At 47.1% G+C, this 21,852-nt stretch overlaps 8 protein-coding genes across 8 annotated transcripts; 4 read left to right on the top strand and 4 right to left on the bottom strand.

The window, feature by feature from the left end:
• Positions 1-566: 566 nt before the first annotated feature.
• CYBJADRAFT_164491 (uncharacterized protein) lies at positions 567-1,961 on the bottom strand (the record flags this gene model as incomplete). The annotated part of the gene is made up of 1 exon (XM_020213856.1): positions 567-1,961. One exon carries the CDS (start codon positions 1,959-1,961, stop codon positions 567-569), a length of 1,395 nt encoding a protein of 464 aa, XP_020068338.1.
• A 449-nt stretch (positions 1,962-2,410) lies between these two features.
• MTM1 (Mtm1p) lies at positions 2,411-3,484 on the top strand (the record flags this gene model as incomplete). The annotated part of the gene is made up of 1 exon (XM_020216672.1): positions 2,411-3,484. The coding sequence occupies one exon, from the start codon at positions 2,411-2,413 to the stop codon at positions 3,482-3,484; it is 1,074 nt and encodes a 357-aa protein (XP_020068339.1).
• On the bottom strand, positions 3,379-5,268 carry CYBJADRAFT_169526 (uncharacterized protein). Its single transcript, XM_020215819.1, is given in 3 exon segments — positions 3,379-5,007; positions 5,021-5,062; positions 5,099-5,268. 1 exon segment carries the CDS (start codon positions 4,898-4,900, stop codon positions 3,587-3,589), a length of 1,314 nt encoding a protein of 437 aa, XP_020068340.1. The 5' UTR covers positions 4,901-5,007; positions 5,021-5,062; positions 5,099-5,268; the 3' UTR covers positions 3,379-3,586.
• CYBJADRAFT_175235 (MICOS complex subunit MIC26/MIC27) lies at positions 5,216-5,866 on the bottom strand (the record flags this gene model as incomplete). Its single annotated transcript, XM_020216673.1, has 1 exon — positions 5,216-5,866. The coding sequence occupies one exon, from the start codon at positions 5,864-5,866 to the stop codon at positions 5,216-5,218; it is 651 nt and encodes a 216-aa protein (XP_020068341.1).
• Positions 5,867-6,068: 202 nt separating this feature from the next.
• Positions 6,069-9,958, top strand: CYBJADRAFT_169527 (PDPK1 family serine/threonine-protein kinase). The gene has a single exon (XM_020215820.1). It carries the CDS (start codon positions 6,455-6,457, stop codon positions 9,599-9,601), a length of 3,147 nt encoding a protein of 1,048 aa, XP_020068342.1. The 5' UTR covers positions 6,069-6,454; the 3' UTR covers positions 9,602-9,958.
• A 201-nt stretch (positions 9,959-10,159) lies between these two features.
• On the top strand, positions 10,160-10,507 carry CYBJADRAFT_169528 (60S ribosomal protein eL27; the record flags this gene model as incomplete). Its single annotated transcript, XM_020215821.1, has 1 exon — positions 10,160-10,507. A coding segment is annotated over one exon (348 nt), but the record flags the coding sequence as incomplete, so codon positions are not given.
• A 1,079-nt stretch (positions 10,508-11,586) lies between these two features.
• On the bottom strand, positions 11,587-12,467 carry CYBJADRAFT_36447 (uncharacterized protein). Its single transcript, XM_020217676.1, has one exon. It carries the CDS (start codon positions 12,383-12,385, stop codon positions 11,786-11,788), a length of 600 nt encoding a protein of 199 aa, XP_020068344.1. The 5' UTR covers positions 12,386-12,467; the 3' UTR covers positions 11,587-11,785.
• A 707-nt stretch (positions 12,468-13,174) lies between these two features.
• Positions 13,175-21,753, top strand: IRA2 (Ras GTPase activating protein IRA2). The gene has a single exon (XM_020215822.1). The coding sequence runs from the start codon at positions 13,434-13,436 to the stop codon at positions 21,486-21,488; it is 8,055 nt and encodes a 2,684-aa protein (XP_020068345.1). The 5' UTR covers positions 13,175-13,433; the 3' UTR covers positions 21,489-21,753.
• The last annotated feature ends 99 nt before the right edge of the window (positions 21,754-21,852 follow it).

Raw genomic sequence — 21,852 nt, forward strand, 5'->3', positions numbered from 1 at the left:
CCAGACAGTCTCTTCTGAATCGGAAAGTGTTGTGATGAAAAGATGATGGTTCTGGGTTACAACTTCCAAACAGCGAGGACCTTTACTTATAATCTGCGGATAATGAGCCTTTGTGTAACCACAGTTACTTTTGTGTATTCATCTTGTATGTAACTCTAACTCATGATTGGTGCGTTTCTATAGTTACTGCTGGGTAACCGTAGTTACCTTTGTGTAACCACGGTTAGCTTTGTATATACAGAATTAGTCCACACAGCTTGTTATACGATAGCCAGATTATTGTAGCCTACAGCTAGTGAGTGAGCTTTTGTACCGCCAGCTTCCATTCTGGTATCACTCTAACGAGCGTCTGGAAGTTGAACTACGTTGAGGGGACAGATAGTGAGGCCATTAAGTGTGAATTGTGTGAAGTGGATCGAAGAGCTCATCACCTCAGTCACGGGAGCGATGCTATAATCAGCAGAGTAGGGAAAGCCCAAGGAAAGAAGGGCATTTAGACCATAATATTTATTAAATAGTGGTAGTGTGATCATATAAAGAAGGAAAAAACACACAAATGGGACAGCTCAATGCTGTTCACCTCCACGTTTGATATATTGAACGTATTGCCACATTCTTCCGAAAAGCTGGTTGTTGGAATCCAACTTGTACAACTTCAGAAGACTCAGGGCACCGACAACAGTGGCACTGGAGGATCCAGCCAGTGATCCCCAGTAGCCGTGTTTAGCCAACCTATCTCTATGCTGTCTGAACGTAGCCAATAGGGCGATTCTTGCGACAAGCGTAGCAAAATAAGGCGACATTGTATCCCTGTAGATGTAAAACCATAACCCAGAGATGAATCCATTTAGACGGGTTGGCAATTTGGTGATAAGAAGTGAATATGAGGTGATGATGGTCAGCAGAGTCGTGAGGGAGAGCTTGAAAGAAGACTTCAAACTCTTTTGTAGCGTTGCCCTCCATTCGAACTTCTCCTCCGGATCGTTCGACCATTTAGACTTCAGATAATTGATCAGGGTGAAGACAGGAAGGGTTATGACGAGTAGCTCTGCCAACTTCCGTGGTGATTTGGTCAGTAGAATGTTCTTCAAACTTGCATTTGAAGGATTGAGAACGCTGAGCTTTGCGTTTGTATGGGATGGATTGACGTTTGTCAATGTGATTTCTCTGTAGAGCAAAGTCTTGTTCACCCTTGTTGCTTGGTGTAGGTTGACAAAGAACTCTAGAGGTTTAGGCCAATCTTGCAAGTAGTATATTGGCTTCTTTTCAACAAACCCTGAGTAGAGATACCCGAGCACCTTCTTGTACAGGTTTGGGACGTAATCAGGGGACACCGTCAATAGCTTGACGATTTCAGAGAAGGACAGCGGAAGCAGTAGCCAGTAGTAGCGCCCCAATCCCAATGGTCTCAACTGTTGATCAATGCTTTGGACAGCAGTGTAGACCGTGGCATAATCCTTAGGGTACCCTTCTGGAAGGATTGACAAGGACACGAGCGAGTGAAGCAGCGAGCTCAGCGTATCGTTCTTCACCTGTGATCTGAACAGCGGCAAGGTTGTCAACAGCAACGACACTGATGTGGCAGAGAGCGCAGACGGCTTCAGCTCCGCCAACGTCACAGCAGACTTCAAGGGAGTTCTCCAATGCGTGAATAACTTCCTGTACGCAACCCCTGATGCCAAAACACCAAAGATAACAACGAAATGGCGTATGAACAGCCTGGAAGTTCTTGTGTTGATCTGTGCCTGCTCCGTAAGGGTGGCATAGAGGAACCGGAAGTCATTGATGAAGTTCCGTGTGGATTCGATGATATTTATGCGCAGCGATTCATTGGTTATGTTGAGACTGGACAGCAGCTTTGGCAACGACTCCGATATGCGATCAACGTTCTCCACTGAAAGGACAAACTGGGAGGCGTATATGGCACTTCTGTACAGCTTTGCAGGGACCCTTGAGCTCATGGCGCACCTGTGTGAGTCAAACGAATAGGTAAATATAAATCAAATTGGACAGGTGTATGGTAGTTGATGGATGAAGAAATGAACACCGGTATATATAAATGAAGACTGGAATATATAAATGGAGAATAAAATAAAAACAAAAAAATAAATAAACCAATATAGAAAACTGAGCATTAGTTGGAACACAGATTGTTTATCCGAGATGTACGTCAAATTGCGAAAAAACTTTCATTTTGGGAAAGAAAAACACAACGATCGGGTTAGAAAAAAAACGACAAACATTAAGAAGAAGCGGGACAAATCAATACAAAGCTTATAGGCATCTCAAAAACAGTACATCGTCTGCAATAACAGCGAACTAAGGGGACAAGACTTGGCCATAGAGAGAAAAAAAGACAAACCCCATAGGCTGAACAGACAAGACAAAGGGAAAGAGACAACAGCAGAAAATGTCCCTCTCTTCTGAACTGGCTGCAGCTATCGAAGAGCAAGACCTTTCTCCAGACAAGAGGCCTAATGTCCTAGTCCCACAAGGTGATGATCCCATCACGTTGACACAAAGAATGCTCTCGGCCTGCTCGGGCTCAGTGCTGACGTCGTTATTGGTCACTCCCTTCGACGTTGTAAGGATACGATTACAGCAGCAGGTGCTGTTGGCCCCACCTGTTGATTGTTGTCGTCGAGAAGTGTTCTGGAAACACCCCAATGCTTCAAATCCTGTGGCTTCGTGTGCGACCACAGAGGTTCCCTGCTCAACAAAGCCGTTAGGTGGGACTGTATCGGCGCTCTTCACCATTGGCAGAAACGAAGGGTTTGCCACCTTGTGGCGTGGCCTATCGCTGACGCTGTTGATGGCTGCGCCGGCAAACATCATCTACTTTACAGGCTACGAGCTGCTGAGAGATTCCTCGCCTATTGCTCATATGACATGGCTGAACCCGTTGCTCTGTGGGTCCATCGCCAGGTCGATAGCAGGGACGTGTATAGCACCACTGGAGCTGTTGAAGACCAGATTACAGAGCATCCCCAGCGCAGAGAGGAAGTTGGCATCGTTGGTTGATGATCTACGTATCGATGTGGCCAAGAAGGGCCCCAGAGTGCTATTCAGGGGACTGGCACTGACGCTATGGAGGGACGTGCCGTTCAGTGGAATCTACTGGTCCTCCTATGAGTATTTCAAACATATGCTTGCATCGAACCCAAGTTGGCATTTCACACAGAGTAACGACACCAATCTGTTCCTTCACTCCTTCATCAGTGGGAGCATCAGTGGAAGCATCGCTGCGTTTGCTACAAATCCGTTCGATGTTGGCAAGACAAGGCTTCAAATCTCCAGCGAATCGAAGTCCACAGGGTTCAAAGAGAAGAAGCTGGCCAAGTTCATGTCGGATATCGTCAAGTACGAAGGTGTAGGTGCGCTCTACGTTGGGCTGATACCTCGTCTCTTAAAGGTTGCTCCTTCATGTGCCATCATGATTTCAAGCTACGAACTGGGTAAGAAGTTCTTCTCATCATCATCATGAGCTATTCTTACAACTTGCATCGCCAACAGGAATGAATCGATACACATACAAACACACACGCACTGTATATAAACACATACATAGAATAGCCATTTACTAATATTATGTGATCCATTCATGGTTGTGCTGACTAGGTGGTGGTCTTAGAACCCCTGGTGTTGTATGACTGGTGCCTAGCCCACCAGGTGTACTGTAAGAGTTGAGTATGCTACTGAATGCGTGCTCATTAGCACTGCTTATTCCAGACGTCAGAGGAACCGTTAACGGTGTTGAATCATCAGGCGTGGGAGGAGGCCCAGACCGAGCCTTGGAACTGGATTGCTGCTGTCCTCTCTTCTTCACGACTCCGTCATGCTCTTGACGTGCTGGCGCTGTAAGATTCGACTCAGCTTCTTCATAGACATTATCCAAATACTTGCCAACATGGTTGGGTGATAGGGCAATGTAGTTCTCCTGATAGCTCAGAGACGTGGTCAACTCTCTCGACACGGGTGACTGTGCATTCGATGGAACGCCATTGGAGTACTTGTTCTGCAATATCAATCTCTGGAGGCTAGGCATGGAGTTCTCGTTCCTGGTGCTAAAGCTGTAGTTGTCCAAGAAGTACCCTCCAACGTCTCTGTATCTGGCGCCAGTGCTCCTGAGCATGGTCAGGTAATCCACAAACGAGTTCTTCAACCCATTGTTGATGCTTCTAATCAACTGGTCCTCCACAATCTCCACAGAACACTCCAACTCCTCCAAGTTCTCCCTGGTCAACAAGGTGGTTGGACTATCACCAACCTTGTTCTCAATCTCCCGGAGCTTTGCAAGCACCTTGTTTCTCTTGTACTTCAACTCGTTCGTCCTCTTCTCCCTCTTATTCACGTTTTGCAACTGAGCCATGATCTGGCCCTGTTTCTTAACGCTCTGCTCACCCACATCGTACTCGGCCTCCAACAACTTGATCAAGTGGTACAACAACCTCTTGCACTCGTCGTCGTGGAGCACGTTGCACCACGAGTTGATGTCCCTGATCACCTCCTGCTGCAGCTTCATCACTTTCTTCTCCATCTTCACCAACTTGGAGAACTTCTGATCCAACGTGTACGAGGTGGCCTGCTGGTTGCCCTGTAGCCTTCCAAGGATCGAGCCTAGCGGGGTCCCTAGCAGGCTGCCTCTGGCCTGTGATAGTTGCGAGTACACCTCATACCTCGTTGACGACGCGGGCCTCGTCACCAACCCTGAGATGGACCCTGTGCCCGCCTCCTCGCTATCGTTCTCTATCCGAGTCCCAGAGGAGCCAGGCAAGTTCACCACGTCCAAGTCCACCGAGTCACGGGTGGAGATCCCACTGGCGGCGTACAGAGCTTGCGGCTTCACGGGACTCGAGCCTGTGAAGGCACATGACGAGGACAGTGCTGGATTATACGCCATCTCTTCGACTGGCCATCCAATATTGGCTGCCAGTACAAGTTCAGCGGCTGAGGCTTGTTTACAAAGCGGAAATGGACTTCACCCCCTCCTTCCTTTTGTGTCATCCTTTTGTGTCATCCTGGCGGCAAGCAGGTGAGCGTGCCACAAAGACAGCGTGCTCGCCATGGTCACCATGATCACCATGGTCACCATGATCACCATGATCACGTGGCCAAGGCATGGGCAGGAAGAGGGTAAAGACGTGTTGATGGGACAAGAATGTTCGTCATAATATAAGTATACGCGTATTTACCTAGGTGGGGAGGAAGGACAGGGTCACTTCTTGGTGGCATCTTCACCGATTCTCAGCCCAGTGAGCTTCTTGAAGGAGTCTGCGAGCGCCTTCCACTGGGACTCGACGGACTTTTGCACGTCGATGGTCTTAGTCTCAGTGTCTGATATCAGCGAGTTTGTGTGGTTTATGAGGTTCTCCTGCTTCACCGCCAGCTGTGGGAACTTCTTCTTCTCAATGTCGTGGGCAAAGCCAAGGGTGTTGTTCCAGGTGCCCGGCATGAACAGCTTGAAGGCGCACAGAGAGAGCACCAAGGGCGTGACGGTCTTCAACAGGACGTTTGAACGTCTCGTCACGATGAGGCCAAACAGCCCGGCAACGGCGATGTACTGAGCACTCGACAGCACGTCTTCGCTCTTGTTGTGCAGGTTCGCAAGCGTTGTGGTGAAGTGCTCTTCCTTTGCGTGGTAGGCAGCGGTAACGTCATCGAGGGACTTGGTTGTCTGGTCGTAGGCGGAGTTGATCTGTCCTCTGGCAGACTCGATCTTTGATTGGATGAAGGATGGTGAACGGATGGAGGTTCCGTTGATGATTGTGTTTGGGCCTAGGGCCTTGAGCTCGGATTCACTGGCGGCAATGGTTGTGCCCGGCAGGGGCGTGACGGATTCCTCGTCCTCATAGAAAGTGCGGGCCATTGTGTCTCGGTCTATGGTTGTGGTGTCTGTCTGGCGTCCAACAAGAGAGCTTCTGTTGATGTCTCTGTTTTTTAGACTCGCTTTTTTCCCGGACTTTTGTCTCTTGTCCGCTCGGGGACCTCTTGTAATTCGCGGAGAGGACAAAGGGGACATTTCCAGTGCAAACGTGAGACAAAAATTTGCAGAGCAATTGGGATTAAGGGGCGGGAGGGCATTTACTTGCGCGACACGTACACGCTCGGAATTATTTTTAGCGAGGGCCGCCCGCGTAGCCCTTTGGTTAGAGGAGGCCTGCTGGGCGGGGAGGGAGGGAGGACATTTCAACCTCTTGGACACACACACACGCATCGGCGTTGGCAGGACTTCCTTTCCCCATAGCGAAAAAACAATAACAAAAACCATAGGGACAGACAGGACAACCGTCAAAAATAGGGAGAGGACAAATAAGTCCAAAATAAGACAAACAGGACATCCCACTTCCCACAAACAAACAAACAAACAAACAAGCAAACCACAACAAAAGACTGGAGAACGGGTCCACAGCCACTGGGTAGACGAACCGTACCATAAACGAAGAAGTTGAAAACAATGTCTCACGAGCATGGTTCGCATCCGCGGACACCCAATCCAGACGATTTCACCTTTGTGTCTCCGGGAGATGAAGAAGAAGCGGACATGAGTTCAGTCTACACGCTTGAGGAGCCTTCCTATGGCTACGAGGGCAACGTGAATGGCGTTGAGGAAGGGGTTGTAAAACACGTCGGGGAATATGACGAGGACAGCGCTGGGTTCCTCCTACCGCCGTACTCTTCAAAGCGCAAAGCAATGGCGGGTAACGCTGCTAACGGTCCACATTCACAGCCATCTTCACCGGTGGGCACTCCCTTCACGGAGAGGCCGAACCATCCACTGAGGGCATTGACGGCGACTAACTTGGTGCTGAACCAGTTGAATGGCACGGATGAATCTCTGATATCCTCCAGTCCTCTAAAGCCGTCTCAGTTGCACCAAGTGCTGTCAATTGATGATAACATTGGTGAGCTCGAGAAGGAAACCACCACGGCAGCCATTGCAGAGGCAACCACAGGCATAACGAAGAGAGAGTCTTGGGATTCTCAGGGAGCAGCCACGTACGTGAAGAAAGTGGTCAATGATAACGGTACCTCCGAGGAGCTGGTTATCAGGAAGAGCGTCAAGGATTTCAAATTTGGTAAGACGTTGGGCGTGGGGTCCTATTCCACGGTGCTGCTGGCCACCGACAAGAACACGTCGAACCAATTCGCTGTGAAAGTGCTGGACAAGAGACACATCATCCGAGAGAAGAAAGTGAAGTACGTCAACATTGAGAAGAACACATTGAACCGTTTAGGCGTGCATAATGGTATTGTCCGTCTATTCTTTACCTTTCAGGACGAATCAAGCTTGTACTTTGTCTTGGACTATGCACCAAATGGTGAGCTTTTGTCCTTGATCAAGGAATTTGGAACTTTGAACGAGGATAGCACAAGGTACTACGGTGCACAGATACTGGACGCCATCAAGTACATGCACGATAACGGTGTTATTCATAGGGATTTGAAACCGGAGAATATCCTGGTTGATAAGGATATGAAGATTCAAATCACGGATTTTGGAACGGCAAAGTTGCTGGAAAAGGGAGACAACGGTCGCTATCCTCCAGACGCAAGATCGAAATCTTTTGTCGGTACTGCAGAATACGTTTCTCCAGAGTTGCTAAATGAGAAGGCTGTCGGCAAACCTTGTGATATTTGGGCTTTTGGATGTATCATCTATCAAATGATTGCAGGAAAACCACCTTTCAAGGCTACAAATGAGTACTTAACATTCCAAAAGATTGTTAAATTGCAATACGCATTTACAGCAGGCTTTCCAATGGTTGTTCGAGACCTCATCAAGAAGATATTGGTTTTGAACCCAAAGGATCGTGCCACCATAAAGACCATCCAAAACCATTTTTTCTTTTCAGATATCGATTTTAACAACCCACAGGAATCAATTTGGGATGCTCCACAACCAGAGGCTGGTCCTTATAAAGTGTCTGCGAAATCGATGTTACCAGTTCCTGAATTAACCACAGGAACACCAAAGACAAAGATTACCATTCCAAGGCGTACAGTTTCAGCTTCAACAACACCAACGGCCAGCTCTGAGACTGTAATCAGTACAGAATCATCAACAGCTTCGTCTACAGCACACGCGCAAAGAGCTCCGCTACAACCAACTCAAAGCCAACAGGTTCTCATGAAGGCCAAAGCCACTGTTGCAGCACGTAAACAGACTCAAGCAAAGAGATCAGTAAGTGCATATACAGGTGCTGCAAGTGCAGCTGCATTGGCTTTGTCTCGTCAACCAAATGAGATACTTAAGGCATACAACGAGGCCAAAGATGCCAAAATTGAAAAGAATCATAATGAAGTGATGCCTTCAGCAACTACCCCTTCACATGCAGAACGCATTCGTGCACCAAGTTCTGCATCTCAAGCCACCGGTTCTACTGCTACCACTACTACGACGACAACCACATCTACCGTGGCTGCAGCTGCTCCAGCACCAGTAGTGAAGAAGAGAACACCACTGCAGAGTGCACCTGTTGTCAAACGTGCGTCTGTCCCACCGATGTCCAAATTAGACCTGGAATATGTTGATTATTTGAAGGATAGCGAGGAAAGAATTATAAAAGTTGGTGAACTTGTTGTTTATATGAACACCGTGGAGTTTTTTGAAAAGAAGTATAAACGTCGGTTGATTGACAGTCCACTAGGTGGGAACAATAGATTTACAGGCCATTCATTGTTGAGCCAAGTGGCTAATGGGTCGTACAGAGGATTGCGCAATATGGAACAGTACGGAACAGATGCAGAGAAAGATATCATTACATCGCATGGAGAAGAGGAAGATCCTCAACAGGACACAACGAAGAACAAATTGAGAAAATTCTTCACTGCTGGTGGTGAAGATGACCATAAGATACGATTTGTTTTGGTTACTTCGAATGCTAGGGTTCTAATCTTCAACAAAGTTGAAACAGAAGGGGATGACTCTGCAAAGAACATCGAGCTACGTACAGAGATTGACATGAAATATCCCGTGATTAAAGTTAAGGAGCTTTTACCTTCAAGTGCCAATTCTGATTCTTTATCCCTTTTTGTTATTGAATCCTATAACAAAGCGTTTGGATTCGAAGGCAAACAAACCGAGGTATCATCGTGGACAAAGGCTTTAGAAGAGGCACGTCAAGCCGTTGTTGATAAGGCTACACGGAGGAGATTTGAACAAGATCCGAGTGGTGATGCCGGCACAAAGTTTGGCTCCACAGCTGCTGATAATGCTGCAAGAATTGCAGTTGGATCACCTCCTCTTAAGGCCTCAGAAACTTTTGAACCACAACCACCATCCCCAGTGCGTAATCTGGAGAGCACTTCGGGCCATCCTGTTAAGCATCCTAGTATGCTGAAGGAACTTGTTGCTAGAAAAACAGGGAAACCTATCCCTACAAAGGGCATACCAGAGTCTAAGCACTTGATTCATGGATTGCCACTTCCAAAAGGGATAGAACATGCAGATGACTCAACCAGTGCACAAAATGGGAATGGCCAGAATTCGAACTCTTCAATTTCTTCGACATCAAAGAGTCGTAGCCATACGGGTCCACGACTAATCACCGGGTTGAACTCTAGGCTATTGGCTAGAAGCTCCAGGAAGAAGCGTAATTGAAAAACCACCTGTTTGGCTCAACAGTGGGAGAAAACATGTAATAACTAAATAAAAAGGACAATCACATGTTTTATAACAAGTATGATTGTTTCGATTTGAATCGCACGTGAGATTCCATCTGATTTGCTTCCATTGTAGGCCTTTTGACTAAAGAGCGATGACGTTGGCGAAGAGTTCGTGATATTAGGGCTACCAAACATTTAATATCACGTGATCCAATAACAGGGCTCTAGAGATGTTTGGGTTAATCGTCCCAATATTGGTTTGGGACACGCAGATGGGAACAAATTTGTCACAAAAGTTGCAATTTTCGTCATTTGTTAGTGGTAAACAGTGGTAGGCGCCACATGAACCGAGGGACTCTGGTTTTTTTCCAAAAAGTGAAATAATCACTAAACCTGTGTGGCATCTTTTGATGAAAGAAGTAATTCAGATCCCTTAACAGGCTTTTTTGGTTCCACCATCACAGAGTAGATCACGAATTAGAACACAAAAATGGCTAAGTTCATCAAGTCTGGTAAAGTCGCTATTGTCGTCAGAGGTCGTTACGCCGGTAAGAAGGTTGTCATTGTGAAACCACACGACGAGGGTTCCAAGGCTCACCAATTCCCACACGCCATTGTTGCCGGTGTTGAGAGATACCCAAGCAAGGTTGGTAAGTCTGCCGGTGCTAAGAAGGCTGCTAAGAGATCCAAGGTCAAGCCATTCATCAAGGTTGTCAACTACAACCACTTGTTGCCAACCCGTTACACCTTGGATGTCGAGTCCTTCAAGAGCGAGTTGTCCACCGAGACTTTCTCCGAGCCAACCCTCAGAGAGAACGCTAAGAAGGCCATCAAGAAAGATTTCGAACAAAAGTACCAATCTGGTAAGAGCAAATGGTTCTTCACTAAGTTGAACTTCTAAGTTTGTCTACCATATGAAAGTAAAGGAAAAAATTCTTTTAGTATATTATCAGAGATTGTGACAACAACAGTATTGAATTCAGGACTCGTCTGAAGCAAGCACAGCTCATGGAATGAAGTTGTGTCTAAATTGGACTAATCATGAAGGATGTGGTTTGTACCAAGATTGGATAGTATACATATTGGGGTCAAAAAATGATGGTTTGTTTAATTTAGTGTTGTTTACTTTGTTTGTTAATTTTTGATGATGCATTTACCTTATGTTTTCCATTGATCTGTGCTTCACCTATCGCAATGTCTGGAACGATGTGTAGTCTCTTTGTCCATTACGTATCGACTTGATGCTGGACGATACCGGTTTTATGTGGAGTTATTTTGGGAGCGGAGGATATGGCATTTTACGGTGGAGTTATATTGTATGTGTATATCGTTTAGAGGTGTGCAGAGAAGTAACAACGGGTGTGTTTATAGCGAATGGAGCTATTAGCGATACGATTGAGACTCTTTTGAGTCTGTAGATTGTTTTCACACCCAATTGCGCGTGTACTTCCATGGAATATGTAGAAGTACTGTTAAAGCATAACTCAAGGCAGCTGGGACTAGGGCGCAATGGACTTGGCCGAGTTCCTTGGAAGCATCACAATACCACCACCATACACACCGTGAACTCCACGGCGTGGATCCATGTAGATAGCATGGAAGTATAAACAAGGACTCGGTAACGTACTCTTAGTGACTCTGTCCGATAATGAATAGCACGGGCTGCTGTGCATTTGTCCCCAAGGTCTGAAAGCCATGTCTACAAAGTCTCGGATCAGAACTCTAGCAGACAGCATTGAACTGTAGGAGATCAGAGCAAGGCACACAGTTACAACGGTCATATTCCCTGATTCCAACGATGTGCACTGTAACGGCGCACCACTTCTTTGAGCTAATCTAATAGTATGATGTGGAGCTAGACCCGGGACATGTATTCTCCGTTGAGATTAGGGTTCCTTGGCCTCAGCAGACATGTCCGAGACCCAGTCTACGCCCTTGGGCCTGAGGAGAGCCATTGAAAGTTGTGAGCAGTTTTTAGCCATGTAGATCATTCAGTGGCTATGGTCTCATTACCACGAGTGACACGCATTGTGCAATGCTTACGAGCTTGAGAAGTGCGACAAGTGCGAGAATTGGAGCGAGCCCACATGGTCTTTTGTCCTATGTATTGGTGGGTCAAATAATACATCGTTAGAGGCAATCTGAAGACATGGGCAACTCACCTGGGAAGACGTTACGGCTATGGTAAACAACAGCAGCAGCAGGGCAGGCAGCCAGACAACCCAACGGTTAGCGAGGCGCATTGTACGGCCAGAGGTGAAGAGTTGAGCTGATGTCCAGGCTCATCTTGGTGAAAAGAAAAGGTTGCAGAAGGGGACTGATAAAGTCCCCAAACGGTGGGACTTATCAGCAGAGAGAGATAGGAACGGAGAGGTATCACGAGTGAGGGAAAACCAGGGTTGTCTAAACCATCACGACGCGATATCGGATTGTGCTGTGTTGTAGAGTCTACCATTCCTGCTATTCCAGTACCAATTGATAGGCGATAGTATTTGGCGGTGAATAGTGCGTTCTGGGAGGCTAGTCCCATTTGCGCGCAGTGGCACTTTATCTTAGTCCCGTGGAAATAGCGTCTGAGACTAAATCCCCGGGTAATTGAGTCAGGGGTGTGTGGACACAGTACGATAAGCTGGCCGGTGTGATACAAGGCCACTTGCACGTGGTCCGGGGAGGCCAATTGACCCAGTCTTGTAAGGATAATATACGTTTTATCCTGCCACGAAATCCTCCATAGCGCCCACTGGAATCCCTTACCGATAGTCGTTGTATCAATGATCATCGCCCATCTGCGCTGGGCCGTTGGGACTTTCTGCCAGCGCTGCGTTGGATATCAAAACCGTTTCGAGACTTTTCGGCCTTGCACGGCCAGCGCACGCGCGCGCGCTTGTCCCAAGATTCTTGTCCCATGAACTATCGCTGTCACTACACCGAAATAATAATATTTTAGACAAGGAAATCACGCCGTTGCACGCGCGCGCGCGCGCACCGCGTAGACAAGTTGCTGGGCTTGGGACCCAAGTAAAGGCTGTGAGCTCAGCTGACGGTCGACACCAACGTCCACACCCAGACCACGAGTCACTACGCTTACCACATAGGCTGCACACCGTCTAGCCCACTCCGCAGAAACAGCAGTCCTCCGTAGGGCACTAGTCCCCCAGCAAGGATTCCTCTGTCCCGTAGAAGCCCTTATGGACTCGCACAACCCACAAGCTATGCCGGGAATCGGCGAGCTACACAACCTGGCGATCGGCGATACGATCATCACAGAAATAAACGACTAGTCCCGAAATCCCAGTCCCGTCCAGCACACACAGAAAAAGAAAAGAGAAAAACCCAAAAAGAAAAGTCCCCTTGGCCCTGAGGGACAAAGCCCACCAACAAGAAATCCAGGAAACCCACAAGCGGTTACTAAGGGCATACAGACGAAGGACAAACAACACTCACATACAAACGAAACAGCAATCGATAACAGTCTCTGCTGTGTGAAACAAGTGGGATCGAAGTAAACAAACGCAAGGTCTTCGCCAGCACTACAAGAAGAGCAGAGAGAGGCTTTGTTTTACCTCAGAATTGATCACAGAAAACAGGTCTAATAGACACCTTTGAACAGCCTGCTCTTCTAGACCGAACAAGGAGGGAAGGAAACGGTAGTGGAGTGACATCTACAGCAGTCTGATCATCACAGGCTCTCTTTGTTGTTGGACTAGGGGCTTTTTGCGCAGTCTTTTTGGCCCTTTCCCTACTTTGCTCATTTGGCACTCTTTGCAGCTTGCCCCGGATTGTTGAACCACTCTGCTGCTCAGTGAGAGGGACGAAGAGACATCACGATGTCTACAATGATACCGTCATCAAAGCCACCGTCGGAATCGGTGGCCAGGAGCCTGGAGAACCTGTCGCTCCTGGAGAATGTGTTTGAGAAGCTGTACTCGTTATTGCCGATTGAATCGGACAAGACGTTGATTGAGGTTGAAGAATGCCAACTCTTTCTCAGCGTACGCAAGTCACTCGTGGCCATGTCGTCGTCAGAGTTGATGAGTGGCATTGTGCACCACGTTACTGGATTGCTGGAGAGGATTAACCAGCACGACAACTATCTGGTTCTAAGACAGAGAGAGGTGTCCAGTTTGGCATCGATGCTGATCATTCTGCGGTTGCTTGCGGACTTGATGAAGTCCAACTGGGACTCAAAGGACACGCCGGTACGGAAGAACTCAGTGGGGTCCTCCCACTCAGCGCAGTCGTCGTCGTCAAGCGGCACAGCCGTTGGACTGGGCAGCGCAGCCATTGACTACCATTCTGTCCCACCAGACAAGATCGATTCACAGGTTGCCCTAAGGGCAATCCTTCTCGTATCGAGGCTCAAATCAACAAACACACTGGCACAAGAGTTGTCATTGATAAACGGGAAACCATTACCGTTACCACCGTTATGCGAGGATGTCGCTGTCAGAACACACCTTGACGCAATTGATCTGAACTGTGAAGCAATCTTGAGATATCTCGGTGCAGCTAACGTTCGTGACTTCTATGAGTTCACAGTCTCAAAGCTATCCGTGTTGAAGCATAACATTGGTAACGATAGCGAGTTTGCTCCTTACCTGGAGCTCTTTGCCTCGGTTTACTTGGACGAACAGTGGTTCTATCTCTACTTGAAGCATATCAGACACATCATGACAACGGTTCGGAAGCCAGCATATCGTCAGCTAGTGCTGTCGTTCTTCACCAAGTCGCTAAAGATTTGGATCTATTCGAGGCCCCAGGAGTTCTTGAACTCTTCAAAGGAGGATTCGAAGGCATCCACTGAAGCAGAAACACTCTTTGACGAGATGCTCTCCTTGCCAGACTCCACGTTGACGAAAACGGGCCAGAATCAAAGTGCAGGGAAACAATTTAGATCCCATTTCAAGTTCATTGGAACTTTGATGGCATTGAACCCACGAGCCTTACAGGGATACCTTGAAGGATCAACACCCTCTAAGAACAGCACGCTGAAGAAGTTTACAAACTTCGGCACCAATAAGAAGCAGAAGTTCCTGACGAATGTCATGAAAGTGCTGGAGCAATCTCAATTGAAGGACAGTTCCGATAACGTGTCGATGCTCGAATCCCTGGACTTTGTTGTGGCAATTGCCCAGGTTGCATCTTCCATTTACGCCTATGACCCAAACAACGTTGCAGTGCAGTATACGTTAGAGACGTATCACATTGTCTCCAGGGTTCTCGTGCCAATCAACATCACCAAGTCTTCACCAACGTTGTTCAACCCTTCAACTGTGGAATCTGCGTTTTTGAACCATACAAGAATGGACTATTATACAAGCATGTGCATTATGAATTCAAAGACCTTCATCCCTATCCTGGTGGACATACTGAACGACCAATCTTGCCAGTTGGATACACTGAACATCACTTGTTCCATTCTGAGACAATTCTCTGTCAATCCCGTGTGGCTGGGTGCTCACCAGAGCCAGCTGTCCGCAATGCTGCCATCTTTGAGGAAAGTGATGATCAGAATGGGGGCATTGGTGAAATCAAACTCGTTTAATGCTTCTACGCTAAATGACGATGACGAGACAGCTAGTTTGGGCAAAGTTTCAAGCGCATCGAGTACTGACAACTATCAGTACAGATCATTGATTGCTTCAGAGGCCAAGACTCCAATCCCTGGGGACTTGTCGAGACTGGGCTCAAACTCATCTTCAGCGTTGTCCACACCTACTGCAAAAGCAGATAAGTTCAGAGAGTCTGCTAAGAACTTGTTGAAACATCATCACTCAGCGAACCATGTATCCTCTATGCATGCGAATAGTTACTCTTCTGACGACACAAAGTCGTTAACTGATAAAGACACCAATGCGTTATCTGTTCCTAGACAGATACTGTTGAATGGTTTTGATATCTTCAAGAAGAACCCACACTCTTACTTCTTCGCCAGTGGCGAGGTTTGTTCTCAGGTGGAGTTGATAACCCTTGTTGAGAATGCATCGTTGTTCTTAGATCCTCTTGTCATTGCCCTGAGGGATTCCAATAACAAGTTGTCATTTGCTGCTAAGCAGTTCATCCAGAGCTTTGTCTCTGTGACGACAATCTCAGATAACCACGAGGCAGTGGCTAGCAGTTATACAGGTGCTGCCTTGATTGGAAACGTTATTGCTCGATCAATCTTGAACCTGAGCTCCTCGGTGAACACAAGAAAGCACATCATGGAACACTTTGTCAGGATTTTAGAGTACAGAACTAACTTGTACAGCTTGCTGGTCCATCATTCGTCATTCAAAGATATTATCAAATGGGAATATGACATCTACACGGAGCTGATGTCTCCCATTGACCAGGCACTCTTGTTCATTCTCTGCATTCCAAGTGTGGAAACATACGGATTGACAAAGAAGGGTTACAAGGCATTCTATCAGGAACTCGACAAGAGTAAATCACCGGAGGTGATACGATCCAATTTCGCCTTCTATGCTTCCGTGATGAACGACAGCACCTTCACCACCGGTACAGTTGCTCTACAGAAGGTGACTCGTAAGTTCTTCCTCAAGCTAACAGATCCCACGCCGTCACTCATCGCTGCATGGCTGAAAATATATGATAAATGGCGTCAATTTGCACTGGTGGATTACAACGAATTGACCCAGACGGAACTGGCAAACTTCAGAAACTTTGCAGCATTCATTGCAGCCATATCGGGTATCTTTTGTGATGAGGAGATCGCCTGCCAACCCTGGTACACGCCAGAGATCCGTTCCGATATCAGAGACAAGATAGACACCTTCATCGACCACCAGTTTTCCTTGCTACGTGAAGACGGCTTGGTGACAAGAGAGAATGCCAGAGAGATTCTCGCAGTTGAGTGCAATCCTAAAACTTATCCACGGATGGTTCGTCTCTTGACACCTGTTGTTGAGACGTTATACACCAACTCTAGCACTCTAGCCGAGAGGGATTTGACCATCATTGACCATATCATTGCGCTGATCAAGGCTGTTTTGAACAAGGGTAGCGATCTCGTTATCTTTGGATGCTCCATTGATATACTCCAGGCTGTTGACCAGCTATCTGCTATTGTGGACGCCATGAAGACTTCTGACACTATTCTGAAGCTAAAAATCAGACTGTCCATGCTGTTTGCAGAGGTTGAGAAGAGTAGAAGCCAGCTCATCACGGGAAGCGCATACAAGATCAGAAACAAGTTTCTCAGATACGTTTACAATTGGTTCGACGATTCCGTCTCCAGCATGTCAAAGTTCCATAAGCAGACTCTTGCTGCTACGGTATCAAAGGACTGGGATTATATGTATCTGGATATTGCCATTGAGAGTTCGAACGCTCTGTCTCTAGCTCTCGAAGACCTTGTCTTGGAGGCCCAGCAAGTGCTGAATATCCGTGAGTTGCAATACTCAAAGTCAAGTCTCTTTAGCATTTATTTCAGAACGTTTTTGAAAGCATTGGAGAGATTCAGCGTTACCGAAGACTTCCCTGTTTCCATGAGACATAAAGTGAAGACAACGTCCGACAATATTGTTGTTTGTCTAACGAACTTACTGAAGTCAAATGTTGATGTTGGTCTCCAGTATGCCCTTCCAATTGGTTACTACAATAACCTGGCGATAAGAGTCTCCTTTTTGAAGGTGTTCATCAGCATTGTCAACAGTTATTCGAAATTGGGGCAAAATGAAACACCTCAGTGCAAGGCTCGTATGGTGTCCAATATCTTCAACTTGATGTTGAAACACCCCAAGTTCATGAATGCTCTGGGGAACGCTGCTCCAGCGTTTGAGGCTCCAGCCTTTGCGTCGTGTGCGCTTTGCCTGTCGAACAGCATGAACCAGAGTGCAAATTTGATCTCGTACTTGGTGGAGCAGGAGATCATGGCAGCCACAAGCTACTCAGATATTTTGAGAAGGAACAGTTTTGCCAGTCGTTCATTGGCAGCCTTTGGTCGTACAGTTGGGCTGGAGACTCTCGTGACAACGCTGAGACCCATACTGACTGAGATCAGGGACTCAGAGACGGACATTGAAGTGGAAAAGCTATCACTTGAGGATCCAGACGGCCAGCAAAACCTGAAGAATTTCATGCATTACCTTACCAAGTTGGTCAACGTTATCATCAACTCATTCGACAATATTCCGTTGGAGTTCAAGTTTGTGTGTAAGAAGATTTCTGAAGCTGTCGATGAAAAGTTTGCCAACTCGAGATTGATTGCTGTTGGATCATTCATCTTCTTGAGATACTTCTGTCCGGCTATTGTCAGTCCTGCTACCGAGAAGATTGTCATTGTTCCCGACCGTCAGACCCAGAGAAAGTATCTTCTCTTAACAAAGGTCTTACAGAACATGGCCAACGGCACCATTACCAGTCTAAAGTGGCCCTTGCTCAGAACTAGGGAAGCGGAACTTTTAGAGCTCAACTCCAAGCTGAATGACTTCCTGGATAGGCTCACCCACGTTGACGACGACGTGAGCTTCGAGTTCAAAGTCCCAAGTGATATGAAACAAGGTGACTACAATTTCCTGCACACGTTTATGTATGAGAATTGGAGTCTCATCAGGAAAGAGTTCTTGGAAACCGTTTCGGGTGCATCTGACTTGGAGTACTTCAGAACAATAGCAGGGCAGATTGACCAGTTTCTCAGATCTGCTGGCCAACCTACGATGATGTTTGGATACGAGCTACCACCATCCATTACACCCGAAGCGAACCCGGATCTCTATGATTTCATGAACAAGTATGCCACGAAAGAGCTCGGCGACCTCTTGGACTACTCCTTCATTTACCAGAGCTATAGTCAAGATGGCACGCCACTGTTGGTTTTCTCTTATTCCGAATATGAACGGGTAAAGGACTTTGACGAGGAGCTCATTCTGTACAGAATGATACAACTTGCGTCTAAGATTTGGGATCATAAGTTCCTCTTCGTGATTGACTGTACTGGAAACAATGGTACGACGTTATTTCCTAGAAGGTCGATGTTGATCTTTGGCGACTTTGCCCCCGATGTAATGCGGAATAACTGTGAATCCGTAATCTTCTACAACGTCTCCTCTGGGTTATACCCCAGACTGATGGAGACCGTGAAGAAGAACCAGTCATTCCAAAACGTTCCATCGGACAAGTTCAAGTTCATCTCTGGCAACTCGGATCGACAAGCCATCATGAACCTGAGCCTCTCCAACCAGGCCATGCACGCGTATAGTGATGTCAGAGTGAACTTCTCAGATGTTTCATTGTTCCAGAACGACCAGGGAAGATTTATACCAGTGAGCATGAGAATTGGTAACGAGTTCTTGCAGATATCTCAGACAACACCGCAAAGAGTCATGCTGAGAGGTAACTTGAAGGAGATAAGCCTGAATGATGTCTACCACCTGGATAAGATACAAAGCGTTGCTATTTCTGAGAAGACGTCAGTGCCCAATGAAATTACAATCACCTTCACAGATGGTCAGGAGCTGGTGATCTCGTCGTCGAAATATTTGGAGATTATGAGGCTTCTGTATTTCACCAAGAACAGGGCTTACACGTCGAACCAAAAGAGCGACCTCAACCAGGAGTTACAGAAGAATCCAGAGGACCTGCTTGGTCAGCTGTTCAATGTCATTTTCCTAGGACTGACGTCGACATCGGATGAGGTGAGATCGATCTCTTACAATCTCTTAGCAGCCTCACAGAAACACTTCCATCTCGAGTTCAACAGAGAGATTGTCCAGTTCCCCGAGGTGTACTTCCCAAAGGACAACAATCCGTTTGTCTTTGAGCTTTCGTCCATGCTGGCCAAGTCGCTGCCCTCCATGACCGATGAGTTCATCTCTGCTTTCTTCGATGTGTACAATGACTCCGTCACTGTACGTCAAAGACACGCTGCCCTGTTATACGTGTCACCGTGGGTCTACAACATTTCGGAACACGTTTACAAGGCAGACGCTGAGAATGGGAGGGACATTACTTCCAAGATGATCTCTGGGTTCTTGAACCTTGCTAGCAAGGATCCTTTGTTTCTGAGCACCTTGAACTCGTTGGTTTTCCAAAAGATCTGTTTTGATGATGAGTTGAGCGGACTCCTTGTTGACGAAGTTGTGCTGAACGCAATTGACAGAGTAGCTGAAGGTGCTGAGTGGAAGAGCCTTCTTTCCTGCCTGACCTGCTTCCCAACAATCGCTATATGCGGGCATGTTGTGAATAGACTCAAGGGTTTATCAACCATACCTTTCCCAAACGCCAAGGGGAAGTACACTCTTGAATCACAGAGCACATGGACACAGGCCACGGTGCTGGTGCACATCGCTGTCTCTTTATTCTTCGATTCGTTGCTGTTCACAGAGATGTTCCTACCTGATATCTTCCATATCATCACTCTCCTGATCGATGTTGGACCACGGGACTTGAGAATTGGCTGTCATCAGTTGCTGTTGAATGTGTTGTTGAACTTTTTGTCCAAGAAGAGCATTCCACAGTCGTCTAAGGACGTCATTGCTTCAAACGTGAGCCATTTCACTTCCCACAGATCGAGACTACTGTTTGGGTTGAACCGTGAGAGCCCAGACTCGTTTCCAACGGAAATCTCAAAGTTCAATGCTCGGATTAGTTCGTTGGAGTCACTCGTGGCCTCCTTGTTAGAGGTGATTGAGGTTGCTGGTGATAGAGAGGACAAGGCTGTATGGTTAAGCAGATGGAACAGATACGCAGTTGACTCCATCTGTCGTCAGGACTCCGTTTTGAGAGGAAGAGCTCTGATCCTGATTGGTATCCTTGCTAAGGAAGGCATTGAGGACATCATTGTCAAGTCTATCATCAAATATATCCACGGCATATGCTCCGAGGATCTCTCAGATCCTAAATCTGTCTATCTGCTGATATGCGCAGTTTTCTCGCTCAAGAAGATAAGCGAAGGCCTTCTCGTTGAATCAGAGCTGTTTGGAAGCATGTTTTGGCTGTCGGTATTCATCTCGTACACGAACTTCTGTCCTTTGTTTCAAAGTGGGCTCAAGTTCATGATCAAGACCCTTGAATGCATGAGTATCAAGGAGAAATTCCCAGGGGGTGAGACCATTGGTACCATAATGGCAATAAAGAGTGAGTTCAGCGATGAGCTGTTGTTTGCTGAGAGCAGATGCAATGTCTACATCACCGCAGAGAACTTTGACCAGGTGCTGTTGTACTTCATTATCAAGGGCTTGCAGCTCTCCTACGCCAAGGCACCGGCCATCGATAGCCTATGCTCGCTCTTTCAGTTCAGGTTCATGAACGAGGCCATCAAGGGAGAAGTGCAGGGACACATGGACATGGCTCCCCTGTGCTATATGCTGATGTTGTCTATTCTGATGAACCCGAAGGACTTCCGTCAAATCCTGGACGACACGGACCTCTGCGACGACTTCTACGTGCTGAATGACCAGATGCAACTGCCAAAGCTTCTTGCTGACTTCCTTCTGTCTGACTCCGACACCTCCAACTTAACCTTGATCCAAGCTGCAAACTACTTCAGCCAGGGAAACCCCAACGAGAAAACGTGTCTCCGTTTCATGACCATCCTGAAGTTCATCGGACATAGAAACCCGGCCCTGCTGATGAAAGTGTACCACATGGTGAAGATGAAGATCCGTGCCATGATCTCCTCCAGCACCATAGATAGCGACTTGCTATCCGAGGCTCTCGACGTTGCGGCCATCGCAGTCACAATGCCCGAGTACGAGGACGACAGCTCCATGAGGACCAGCACAGAGGAGTTCCTGCACACGTTCAAGCTGAAGGGCATCCTCAACTTCAACTTCCTCGCACCGGACGACATCTCCAACGCAACCTTGGCTGAGCTCAGAAAGTACCCAAGCATGTCGATCATGAAGGGCATGCTGTGCAAGATCTCGAAGGAGACCTGACCGTGTCCGTCTGTTCCCCAACACTGTATTGTTATACTGCTATGTATCGATGTATCTAAGTATGGACAAATTGATCTGTAGGGCATCGGTACGGTGAACGCGATTTGGACCTTCGCTAACGCTCCAGTAAATCTCGAATCACCGCTATCTTTGCAATCAACTTGCGCTGCGCGGCCCGTCGGGTATTGACTTTAATGCCTGGTCCTTCCATTTAATAGGATGATAATTTTTCGAAACTAACGAAATCAACGCTTAAATGAGTCTTGTAAAACTGTAACGTAAGATTTCGCATGTGTAGTCGAAAGCTGCTGTATGGAGTCGATGTGTTGGAATGATACTAATCCGAGTTCTGTTAGTATGAAAA

Source organism: Cyberlindnera jadinii (assembly GCF_001661405.1).
Source record: "Cyberlindnera jadinii NRRL Y-1542 unplaced genomic scaffold CYBJAscaffold_18, whole genome shotgun sequence".
NCBI classification, from domain to species: domain Eukaryota; kingdom Fungi; phylum Ascomycota; class Saccharomycetes; order Phaffomycetales; family Wickerhamomycetaceae; genus Williopsis; species Williopsis jadinii.